Source organism: Cryptomeria japonica, chromosome 3, assembly GCF_030272615.1.
Source record: "Cryptomeria japonica chromosome 3, Sugi_1.0, whole genome shotgun sequence".
Classification (NCBI taxonomy): Eukaryota; Viridiplantae; Streptophyta; class Pinopsida; order Cupressales; family Cupressaceae; genus Cryptomeria; species Cryptomeria japonica.
The window spans coordinates 113,570,313-113,583,877 of NC_081407.1; the positions used below are offsets into that span (position 1 = coordinate 113,570,313).

At 39.2% G+C, this 13,565-nt stretch overlaps 1 protein-coding gene across 1 annotated transcript in view; it reads left to right on the forward strand.

Moving 5' to 3' along the window:
* Positions 1 to 9,477: 9,477 nt before the first annotated feature.
* The window catches only part of LOC131873990 (receptor-like protein 34), a 63,896-nt gene continuing 59,808 nt past the window's right edge, over positions 9,478 to 13,565 (forward strand). The window contains exon 1 of the mRNA XM_059217186.1: positions 9,478 to 9,520. Coding sequence (XP_059073169.1) covers positions 9,478 to 9,520 — 43 coding nt within the window. The remainder of the gene's footprint in view (positions 9,521 to 13,565) is intronic.

The following is a 13,565-nucleotide window of genomic DNA, read 5'->3' on the forward strand; positions in this document are numbered from 1 at the left end:
TTCTTAGGTTTCCTTATAGTGTTGAGATTTTCAAATAGATTCTTCAACAACACTTCACAAAGATCAATCTTCATTCCTTTCTTCACAATCTTGTAGGCTAAATCTATGGCTGCACATGGTACACTGTTTTCCCTTGTCGACTGAAAGAAATAGTAACCAATGACTCTAATTGCAAATTCTAGCTCAGGATCTGTAACATTGTTCAATTTTAGACCTCTACAATCAGACTCAACTACGGTTAAAGTTATCAGTTCTTTTTGTGAAATCATTTTCTGTGCTCGGGTATGGTCGAAAATAGGGTATTCAGTTATCAGGTGAATGATCTCCTTGGTGATTTTGAATAGTTGTTGTCTTAATTCAGAATATCTCAAGCCATTTATCTTTAGATTCATTTTCAACTTCAAGATAAAGTCCATTCATCATTTTTAAGGCCCTTTGTTTTACTTGAAAAGTTGTCTAGTAGGTTTGCAAATGATCTTTTATATCTTCTACAGACATATCTGGAAAGAGATGTACCAAAACTCTTTCTCTCATCTGTTTCTCCGAGTCCATAGCATATTGCCACCTAGTGTCAATATGTGACTAAAATGTTTTAGGAAGGAATTCAGTCACTTCCAAAGGACCTATTTGGAATTTAAGAAGTGTACATACTACTGCTTCTATTTTCCTCTTCTCATCTTCAGTTCTGGAATCATATTTTACATACCTAAAAGAGCCAAATCCACCATATTGTTTCAAACTTGTACAAAAATTTTCAACATTGTGTACATCTTCCTTCGTGCTTTTGACAATCAGAAATTTGCTTACATCTTCGGACTCTGTGTCACTTGACAATTTCCTCAAAATGAGTTTCCTAGACATCTTCTTATAAGTCCTTGTGACCTTAGGTAGTTCAACATTTTTTTGCTTCTTACCGGGTGACACTGCAGATGATCTGGTGTTCGGTCACTTTGCTGGAGGAGTCGGTGACACCTTGGTTGAATCTTGTTTCTTCCTTTTCAAAATTTTTCCTTTTGGCAACTCAGTGCTCAGAGTAATGGCTTCTTCATGAGCTTCAGATTCTTCCTCAATTGTAAGTAGTTCACTTTTGGCAGGAGTGGAGGTAGAACCTTCTCCAAATTTCTCTGGTCAAAACTTTGATCATCTTTGTAGCTTTTCTTGTTGCCTTCAATACAACTATGCTCATTTTCACTTTTTCTTTGACTTCTTTATAGGTACCATACCTAATCTTGGTAGCATGCCTTGGAAGTGCAAGAAAGGCATCTATCTATTGTTGAGAAATATCAAAATCCATCTCATAACCCATAGGTGGCAAAGATTGAAATCTAGGTTGCACTGCATTGACATAGTAGTAGTCAGTGTCTGCTTCAAAACATATGTCATCCTTATATTTCTCCACTAACTGAGGTGGGATTCAGTACCTGTTATGCATTCTTTCCTAAAATTTGCTGAAGTAATCATCCATTATCTCATTAAAGTTATCACCTAGTTGATTGATAAAGTTGTTTATTTGATGGTTGATTGGTCGGTGTAGCTCCCAAACTATGTTACTGACTGATGGAAAGAATTTCTAAAAATAGAAAAAAATGCACACTAAGAGTGACCCAAACTTCAATGTGTTAGCCGAGTTGTTTTTCTTAGGTTTCCTTATAGTGTTGAGATTTTCAAATAGATTCTTCAACAACACTTCACAAAGATCAATCTTCATTCCTTTCTTCACAATCTTGTAGCTAAATCTATGGCTGCACATGGTACACTGTTTTCCCTTGTCGACTGAAAGAAATAGTAACCAATGACTCTAATTGCAAATTTTAGCTCAGGATCTGTAACATTGTTCAATTTTAGACCTCTACAATAAGACTCAACTCCGGTTAAAGTTATCAGTTCCTTTTGTGAAATCATTTTCTGTGCTTGGGTATGGTCAAAAATAGGGTACTCAGTTATCAGGTGAATGATCTCCTTGGTGATTTTGAATAGTTGCTCCTCTAACCACATTAAGTCATCAAGAATGCTGCTCAAGACGAATTTGACCCATGGGGGTTTGAAAACTCGAGGGTAGGTTAGAGCTTCGGTCAATCCCTTGACTTTGATATCTTCATACTTGCTATCCAGGTTTCCATCGGTGCATAATTCATCATATATGTCCTTGATCTCGGTATGACCTAGCTCCTCTACACGACACTTAGTGTAAAATCTGACATCCTCAACCAATAGAACCCTATTTGGAATAAGAGAAAATGTAGTTTTGTCATCGGGTTCAGATGCTACTTTGGGAGGTAAAGAATACTTCAGTGAGGTTTTCTCAGTAGTGTCGACTACAATAGGATTCTGCAACTTGGGAGCCATTTCAATCTTTGGATTTCTACTAACAAAAGAGCTTAGGGTATTGATAACACTTTTTGACTTAGAAAATATAATGTAGATAATCACAACTTGATATTCACCGATAACTGGCTTGAAAAATGTGATGAGATTGTTGAATAAATACCTTGAAATTTGATCAGGAGGTGTTTGATCGCCTTTGAATCGCTTAGCTCTACTTTTGAAAACTTGTAAGTGTAAAATGACCATGCAAAGAACTTTAAGTACACATTTTACCTTATCAAGCTTCATGCAGTTAGGTAAGAAAACATTAAATGCACTTGGTTCCAGTAAACCGATTACCTTCCTATTCTGTATTTACCAACTAGACAGATTTCCTGCACTTACCGACTTCTCTGGTGCTCCAAAAGACTAGATAGATTTTCAAACTTGCTAATGCATCTTAGCTATGCAGATATTTTAAATTAAGTATATGATTAAATAGGAACTGTTAAGATCTAACCTTGAGAGAATACAGTCCCTTTATACCTTTGCTGATTAATTCGAAGTGGATGCACCTAACTCAATAGGTAAGGTGCATTCTTCATCAGTTGATCCATTTTCCTTCTTTTTCCAGATTTTCCATAATTGGCTTCTTATTTCCTCAGTGTCTCCTCAAGGTTGATCTCTGCAATCTTTAGCCAAGTGTCCAACTTTGTGACAATGAAAACATGTCATTCCAGGATTTCTCCATGATCTTCGGTTGTTCATTCCAAACCTTATCATGCAGTTGGCACTTATATGTCCATATCTTCAACAACATTCAACCAACATCCTTGTATTGCAATCCCATGGTACTACAGTATATCGTCGGTTGGGATCTATGTGAGTTTGGTAGCTACTAGTATTTGCTCGGTGTGAAGACCACATATAGTTTCTCTGCTTAAACCAATACTTCTCTGTATTGTGTCCATATCTATTGCAGTTTTTGCAAAACCCCTTGAATTTTGCCTTCTGAAAATTGCTAACATACTTTGTCCTACATTGATTAGATGTGTGACCATACTTATTGCAATTGGAACAATAACCATCAGACCTAGTGATATTTGGTTGCTTACCTTTTTTGATTTGGCACATGTTGGCAGTATGACCTTGTTTTCCATAGTAGTTGCAAATAGGCTTCTTTCCTTTGATGTTCTTCTTGTTTCTAGCTTGCTTAGATGATTCTCCTCTCTTGGTGGTGTTGATTCCTTTCTCGGTAGAGTTCTTTCCTTTGTAACTGAGTCTTGCATCTTTGTTGGGTCTTCTCATGTTTAGTTGCTCATCCAACATTCTTGATGCTTCATAGCTTTTCTTCAGTGTTTCTTTTGATTTCTTTTTTGCTTCCAGTTCATTGGTCAATCTTGATACTTCAAGTTTCAATGCTTGATTCTCAATTTTCTTTATATTTGCTTCATGATGTGCATAACCTAATTGATCAGACATATTGTGTTGAATTCCAGCCATCCTTGTGATTTCATCATTCTTTTCTGACACCAATGCTTCTAGCTGTTGTTTTTCCCTTTCTATGTCTCTTATTTTATCCTTAGTTGTTCTCAATGCATCTAGATTTTTTACTCATCTGTATGCTGAAGTGCTCATGATCTCTTTTCATTGCTTTTAGTTGTCTAGTTAGTGCTTTGTTCTTTTCTTTTAATTCTTCAATCATTTCTTCAGTCTCTTCTAATATACTATTCTCAGATGATGTCTCAATTTGTTCCACCAACTCTTGTGAGTCCTGTAAATCATCAGACAACCTTCTTCTGACTTTCAGTGATCTTTGGATTTGTCTCTGCATGTCTGCAATCACTTGATTAGCATGATCCAATTCTTCTTGAAGATTCACAATCCTCCGAGATTGTTTGTAGCCTTCCATTGATAAGATCTTTCTCTTTAGGCTGTCAAACCCTTTTCCAAGAGTGAAGCTCTGATACCAATTGTTAGGTCCAATTAGGAAAGCTAATGTACTGAGAGGGGAGGGGTGAATCAGTACTTCAAAACTTTTCTTCACCAATGACTTTACTATTAAGCATAAACTGAATATTGCCAATCTCATAATACATAAAGCTAAAACAAAATCATAGATATAACATTCATACACATACACTCCATAACACAAATATTTTGGTTACACAGAAACTCTTTGTTAGAGAGAAAAATTGCGATGGGGATGGCACCCACAACTTCACTACTGCAATAATAAAGGTTGCTCGGTTAGAGCTACATGTTTAGCTATTTCTGATAGCTTACCCTGTTAGGAGTATCAAGATCTTTAGATCTACCTTTCTAAAGGATTTTACAAACACTTTTACAAAATGTTGTACCTGGTTAAAGGCTTTACAATTTATAGACCTTGTTAGAGTCTTTTACCCTGTTAAAGGTTTCTATTACACCTCAAAATGATTCAATAAAATCTTTACAAATATCTGCAACTTTACATCTGAAATGTTATAGCAGACTCTATGTGCTCAATATGAAATTGCCTTGCTCATAGCATACCTCGGTAATTGATAAATCAACTTGATAAACCCTTCTCTTTACTCTATCCCATAAACTATTCTCTAAAGACTTTCTTAGTGACCTCTAAATATCTTTGTCAATCTTCACAGTCACAACTCAATGTGTTCTCTCATGATTTTCCTTTTACACATTTATCACACATGTCTTCCACACATAATTCCCTTTTGATCCTCAATTCATTCAGTATATAAAGATCTCTGGGACAGTGATTTGTTCATGCATCGATCATACAAACATGATTCATTTAATGAAAATACTATTGGGACTCATTAAAAATTGAGTCAAGTTTTGAGGCCCAATTCAAATTTTGCTTTGCATTTCCAAATAAGTGAGTTTGAATGGCCTAGTTTGTGAGAGGGCAAAATAGAGCTCAGTTAATCATGAAGAGGTAAGGCTTTGAATCATGTCCTACACCTTTCATTTGGCCTATGCAGTGATGTGGAACTTTCAGATTTCAATTTGGATAAGTTTATCAGGTACCCATTTTGAGGGGTGAGCTGAAAGTGCATTTTAGGCACAAATGCAGATTTTATTGAGTAGCCTTCTTTGAGCGATTGCATCTTTTGCCTTGTTGATTTTCATTGATAATTTCAAAATGGATTCAATTCTATGCATAAATATGAGTCAGTCTGCAAAATTTCAAGTCTTGAAGAATCCATTTGCTCAGTGTTCATAGCCAAATCCGTTTGCAGTTTCTATGTTTTGGCAAGTCCCTGTTTCGATAGCTAGTCAGAGCCCTGTTTCACATAAGTGTAAAAGTTGCCTCAGTAAGCGTCATGCCATAATGTTTGCTCTGGGTTATTACTTGTATAAATGATGAGCTACGTTTCAAATTTCAAGCCTCTGTCAATCCGTTTGATCGGTTTTCAAAAGGATTCATTTAGCTATCATTTTCAGTTATCCGCACTTCCATTGTTATATTAGTTAATGTAGACATTTTTGTGAGTGCGCCATTTGCATCCTGTCAGTCTGGTGATCTAACTGAGAATTCTAAGTTTTAATATGTACTTAAAGGTACCTGTGTTTCAAATTTGAGGGCCTATGGAGGTCGTTTGGTATTTTTGAGAAAGGCATCATGTGTTGCCAGGACATTGACTTCATTAGGTCCGTAGTGTCGACAAAGCCAGTCTGTCATTTTCACCGATTAATATCTTTAGCATCGTAAAATTGTGACACTTTTAATTTTGACTGCATTTGGGTCTTCACGATGGCGGTGCAACATTGAACCTGAATGGAGACCCCGAAACCTGTTTACGACATCAAAAACTGCATCTTTCTGCACCTTGGCCTGGTCCTCCTTGCACCCTGCTGTCCCAGGAGGTGGGACCATGGCACCCAGCACCCTAGTCCTTCAGTACCATGGCACCTAGCACCCTAGTCCCTCAGGCCCATGGTGCCCAGCGCCCTGGTCCCTGGCCCTATTTTGGGCCCGGTCTCTTGTTGGGCATCGGGTCTTCAAGTTTGCAATTTGGAAAATAATGCTCCTAGGTCGACCTAAGGTCGGAAAAATCAGTCTCCTAACCCTAATTGACAAGAATATAAACTACATTTCCCCTCCTAGAAAAGGAGGAGGAAAAACATATATGTGCAAGAGGCGGAAGCGATAGGCAAACATTAAAACATTCAAACATTCAAACGTTCAAGCATTCCTTCAAGTAATTGAGCATTCTAGGTCTCCATTCAAGGCTAGGTGTTGCATTCAAGACAAGGATTCAACCATTGAAGAGGAGATCACCTACAACATACTACATCATTACACCTTCGCATGTAAGAATACAAACATTCTTACAACAAGGTATCAGTACTTGATTACATTACAAACATTTACATTTACATTTACAACATTCTCATTTCTTGGTTAATTCCAAAACCAGGGTTTGACCTGAAGGCAAACTGCTAATCCCTAACCCCCCAATCATCCTCTCTTTTCTATGTGTAGGTTACAGGTACGCGGCTATAATTGAAAATCTGGAATCCTTGTGCAGAGACAAACAGATCCCCCTTCGTTTCGTGGATTTTTTGGAGGACCGTGTGCACTCCGTGCGCCATCGTCCCGTCAACTTTCGCTCAAACTTGCAGGATAGCATCGTCTTGACATTTTAATGCTAATTTTAGGTCCGTAGCTTCATCCCGTGTCTCTATCTCCATCTACAAGCGAATCTTTCCTACTTTTACATACACTCCTAGTTCAATCCTTCTATCTACATTCTTTACAAAAGAGGGTATCCTTGCTGTCTCAATCCTTGAAACTCATTTAGAATTCAATCTTGCATTGTGTGGGATTGGATCTTGTGAGTTTCAACCCCTCTTTTGAATGTAAAGTCTCTCCTAAGTGAAAACCGTCAATCCTAGTGACCTCCTTTCTCTCTCCTTGGAGTGGGGGAACACCTAGGGTTCGATTTTCTGCTTTACAATATCTCTTCGCTTGGGACTCATCTTGAGAAACCATTTGGTAGAAATCATCCTTGTATATCAGAGTACACGCTTGTCAGATGGCGAGATCCAGAAAGGTGTTTTGATAGGTTTGAAAATTACGTCTTCGCGATTAAATGCAAAAATGTGGCGTGATCGCCTGAAGGTTGCAAAATTCAGTCGGATGATCCAAAAACGATGCCGATCATTTCCAGAGGTATGTTTGAGGTCCGTGAAGCATTTCGAAGGCTAGTTTCTTGAAAACAAAAAATTTTTTAGTCGGACCCACTTTGGGGCCCAACCTGGCTCATGCCCGTACTTTGATTTTATTAGCAATTTTGTTTACTAAAAGATCATGCAAGACCTCCTCCACATGTGGTTGTTGGTTAAGGCATTGGAAATCATATGCAAAATTCAATTGTGAATTGTTGAAGATTTCAATAAATGCAAGATAGCAGCTTGTCAAGCAAATTTGATGTGAAGTCAAATAAGGACTAGCAAAAAGAAAGGACAAGTTTGTCCCTATGAGGTGTGAATTTTTGCCCTCATACTTCAAACATTCAAATAATTACAAAGATTCAAATTGCACCCTTTGATGTTTGATCTATAAGTCGGTTGGGAGGGAGAGATGTCAAGAGTCATCATTTGAAAGGACACAAATTGATTCACCAACATATAAAAGAGACCCAAGGAAATCAATTCAACCATTCAGATTTCAAAATTGATTGTGATCCAAGACAGAGACAAATTAATGCCAGTGTGGAGTGGAATTTGGGGCTATAGAGAAGGTTTGGACAAAGCAAAGTTCATGAGAGCATGTTGAAAAGATAATAAAACTCCAACCAATGCCTTGGTAGCTCCTTCTTGCAAATGTCACGTGGCATGTAGAACTTAAAATATTCAGCAAGTGCACATTGAAAAGGGTAATGGAATGTAAACAATAGTTTAGTCTCCCACGTGATGGCTAGAGACGGGCAACAGTAGCTCAAATCAAATGCATATTGGCTGGTTTGAAGCCATTCCCCCTTGCTACCATGGTGAAACAAGTAATGTGCAGTAGGCTTTGCGTGGTAGTGGAAGAGGGCAAGGAATCATTTAGATCTTTGAACAAGTGCACTGGTAGCAACAACAATTAAAACCATTAAACAAATGAAACAGTCCTCCCTATTTATAGTACGTGGTAGCAAGCATAGAGGAAAAAGAAAATGAAATTCCCAAGAAAATGCAATGTAGCAGATTTAGAACCTCCTCCTGCTATGCGTGGCATAATGAAGTTGAATTGGGAATAAACCATGGTAAAATTTTAAACCCATGCAATCAATAGTTTTCTATGCCATTTCCTCCTCCACGTGAAATGCAGTAGGCTACAAGCATGGTGTTTGGAGTGTGGCATGGGCCTCCCAAAGCATTCCCCATCTCCCTCCAGCCTCTACGTGGTAATGCAAAATGGCAGCTGCAGATCCAAATTCTCCCCTCTGCCATGGAGATTGGAAGCATTTCAGAAGTTTATGTTAATGCAAATTGGCAGTTTTTAGTTGCCAAATCCCTACGTCTGGTGAAGGTTAAAATTTCCTATGCAAGTATGGATAGCAGCTGAAACCTTCATGCAATATGCAATGCAGATTTGGAAAATTAAATGCAAATCCTCTTCCCTGCCATGAGCTATTATTGGTAAAAAGGGTAATGAAGTTCCTGCAAATCCATTTTGGAATGGTGTAAGGCATCAACAGATTTCAAACCTCTCCCAGCACGTGATGGTGAAAAGTTCGTTCAAAACATTCAAGCAAATGAGTTTAGCAGGCGAAATGTGGTAGGCACCATGAAAGTCTCATAAAAGTTTCAAAAAATCGTTGTTCCAGGTAAAGCCATTATCCCACATTCGATGGGCAAAGGAACTTTTTGGTATTTATAACCAAATCCACACACATCTATAATGTCAAAGCCATCTGGGCTTTTGACAGACAGTGCCTATGGGCACCCAAGGTGGGCCCACGTGCAGGTGCGGATCTGGAGATGATGGAGGAGGTGACTGAGCGACGACTAGGTGGACCCCATGCAGGCACGCTTCCTGAGGCAAACAGGCAAAATTTTGCAGAGAAAGGTTGACTTAACCAGCGAGCAAGTCTAAGATGATCCGACGAAGTGTGTGATTTCACGGGCCGAAGATGCACGCCAGTTAAGCCCTACGAAACAGCGAAACGCGAAATGGCAAAAATGGCAAAAATGCAGCAGGTTAAAGAACGCGCATGTTAGATCGAGATCAATGGCTCACGCTGCTTCACGAAGGAAAGATTCACGTGAGATAGAGGCCACGAAATGGCGAAAGCCAAGTGGCGGGTCCAGGTGGAAAGACTACTCGTAGGTCATCCGAGGTGGCAGTCCAATGGTGATGACATGGCACAGAGGTGGCGCTGAGGTGGCCGACAAGCAAGTAGCCCAGTGGCAATGACGTGGCTGACAAGTGGGAAAAGATGAGGTGTCATGCCAGGTGGTGCCCAGTGGATGCCATTGACCAATCAGAGGTCACCATGTGGCAAGGCATCAGAGCACAATCAAAGCAAAAATCAAAATTAAAATTAGTAAATTACATAGTGCAAACTATATCAAATAAATGAAAAATTTAAATGATGTGCACAAATGGGGAATTAATTCGCCCAGGCAAAATATAAAGTGTTATATATCATCAGAAAGCTCTCGGAATGAGGAATCCGGTTAGGCAGTTAATTTTGACAAATGTGGGATATTTCAAGAGCAGTTTCTATGGGAGTGAAATTCAGTTAGAGAGGAGATACTTGGCAAATTTCAGTTAGAGATTTGATTTTGTTCCCTCTCCTTCTTATTCTCAACTCTTCTCATTTGTAAGGGTTCCAGAAATTTGGAGAAAGGCTCTAGATTTGATGGCTTCCATTTTCTAAATGTTTTGACCCAAGTTTGTAAATGCTTTTGTTTGGTTTCAAGGTACAAAGGATTTGAGTACAACATTCAAGATGTGTCTTCTAGTTGCAGACTTTGCTTGTGTAAGGCATAAGTAATTTCCCACAAGATTGTCTCTATGATATGTTTTTTCATTATTATGAATTCAATCCTCAAGGAGGATGAAATTTGTCGATTTCAAGGAGGTTGTGTGATTGTTTGTGGGTATCCTTCAAGGAAGATTTTAAACTTTGTAATCAGTCATGAATAATGGAATGTGTCCCAGATTTGATGATTTCTTGTGAGTGGAACTGAGTAATGCATTAATATAATATGTTAATGTAGGGATATCATTGAGGAGAATCAATTTGTGACTAGGATGCATATTTAAAGTTCTGTGTATGACTTTGTGGCCCAATGAACAAGGCACTGGTCTTGCAATTTTGGGGATAGTTTCAAATTAATACAAATTAAAAGATAAATCTATTTCCCTTTATGTTTAGGGGTGTGTTCTTCTCATTCCAAGCTCTGTTTTCATTTACGATTTATACAGATCTAGCCAATCTATAGTGTGTTTCTAGATTTGGTGTTTTTGTGGAATGATAGATCTGCTTATAGTTGATGCAGTTGTGTGTTTGTAATCATTGTATTCAAAGAATCAAAGGGTGTCCCCCCCTAGGTCTAGCAGAACCTGAAGTGCAGGAGGGTCAATTAGGATCCTATGTTATGTTTTCCAAGCCCTGATGTGTTTCATAGATTGAAATTGGCCATTTCATAGAAGGATTGCAGGTATACTTGGGTTATCACTTTTGGTGAACAACAAATTCATAGAAAATATTTCATTGGATAAACATCCTCAAAATCATACAAAATCTTAAGTGCAATTTCCTATGTGATAACGGTTCCCTATTCCTCGATTCTTGTAACACGTTTCCATATATGTGTCCAAGTTCATTGAATCTGGTAACACGTTTCCACTTGGTTCAGGTTACTCGGTATACCTTTTTTGCTGCTCAGTAGACATAGAGCATTACTCGGTAGACAGCTCGGTGTATACTTAACTTAGTGACTAGCCTTTCTTCTGTAATCGATATCCTTAGTACTTACCAACTAAATATTTTGATAGTATAACCTGACTAGAGTATATAGAATGACTCTAGACATAAAACTAATGACAACTTATCAAATATTAACACATCAACATATAGCACAAGAATCAGTATGTCACCCTTAAGAAGCTAAATGTACACTGTGTGATCAGAATGACTGTGGGAGAACCCAATGGAGAGCAAGAAAGAATCCATCTTCTCATACCAAGCCCGAGGGGCTTGTTTGAGACCATACAATGAACGTTGAAGTTTGCAAACCAAAGAACTATCCTGCACAAATACCTGAGGCTGCTCCATGTAGATTTCCTCCTGTAGATCCCCATGCAAGAAGGCACTCTTCACATCCATCTAAAAAACAGGCCAACTCCAAGAAGCTGCAAGAGATAGTATAAAGCGAATGGAGTTCATTTTGGCAACAGGGGCAAATGTCTCGGAGTAATCAATACCCTCAACTTGTGAAAACCCCTTCGCAACAAGACATGCTTTGTACTTATCAATGGAACCATCAGTAGCATACTTAGTGCGATACAACCAGCAGCACCTAACCATCTTTCTGCCCTTAGGAAGAGGACAGAGATCCCAAGTATGATTCCTCATCAAAGAAGAATACTCCTCCATATCACAATCCCACTCAGGGTGACCTGTAGCCTTTGAAAACTTCTGAGGATCATCTAGTATAGCATGACTCAAAAGACTAGAACCCAATGTATTAGATCGGGTCCAACGAGTATCTGAAGGGTCACCAGCCAGAGGACCTCTCGCCTGAACAGTAAGGCGAGCCCACTTGGGCATATGAAGTGGATCAGGTGGAGGTGGGGATGGTGGATCATCAGCACCATCATCAGAATCATCCTCAAAAAGATCTTGAAGGGGTGCAGTGGTTGGAGTAGGTAGAGGAGGAGACATTGGAGTCGGGGTATCCACTATGGGAAGGTGCTCATTAAACTGAACATCCCGTCGAAATAGGACCTCTCTGGAATTAGGATCAAACAACTTGTATGCCTTAACATCCTCACAGTAGCCAACAAAAATGAGTGGTCGGCTCTTCTGCTCCATGGCTTTCCTCTGAGCATCAGAAATAAAAGCCCATGGCTCACTACCAAATACTTGAAAAAAGGAAACATCAGGCTTGTCATGAGACCAAGCCTCCTCAAGAGTCATATGTCAAATAGCCTTGTGAGGCATCCGATTCTAAATATAATTGGCACAATTGACTGCCTCAGCCCAAAAAGATGAATCCAAGGACCTGCACTGAATCATACAATTCACCATCTCCCGTAAAGATTTGTTCTTGCGTTCAAGGACACTATTCTGCTAAGGGGTGTAGGGAACAGTAAACTGATGCTACAAACCATGCTCAATGCAAAAATCTCTGAAAGCCTAATTCACATACTCCCCCCATTATCTATACGTATCCGCCGAATAGAATAGCTAGACTACTTCTCTACATATGTCTTGAAGATTCAAAATGAATCAAAGACATCAGACTTGTACTTAAGAAAGTACACCCATGCACCTCTGGAGAAGTCATCAATAAAAGTGAGTACATACTTGGCCCCTGAAAAAGGAGTGGGAAATGACATGAGATCACTATGAATCAACTCCAAGGGTGCCAAATCACGAGAGGATCTTCCCTTTGGAAAGGGATCTCTGTGATTCTTTCCAAGCACACAACCATGACAAACACCATCAGTGCAGGAAATCTGTGGGAGCCCAAGAACAAGTACCTGTGTACTCATCTGTTGAAGATATCTGTAATTGACATGGCCCAATCGCTCATGCCAAAGCTTACTCATGGAATATGCATGTGCTATAAGAGAAGAACCTGCACCCTCAGAGGGCTTAAATCCATCAAATCTATATAGATGAGATGCAGTGTCAACACTCCCAGTAGCAACAACTAAATCAGATTCATGGAGGTCCCGAATAACCACATCATGTGGTGAGAACTCAACTGTCTTACCAGAGCCAGAGTGACAAATTTGATAGATGGACAGGAGGTTCATTGAGATGTCAGGGACAACCAGAACATCCTATAGAGTACCCCCATCCAATGAGAGAGAACCTAAACCTAAGACTGAAAGCTGAACTGAGTCACCCACTACAATTTGTGAAGTACAACAAGAGGCAAGAGAGGTAACCATCTGCTGAGTGTGAGTCATATGGTGAGAAGTATCAAAATCTAGAATCCATGTGGACCCATAGGTCCAAGCTTGAGCAGTGAGAGCATGACCTTTCCTTTTGGAAGGAGAAGACGCCTGAGGTGAGGAA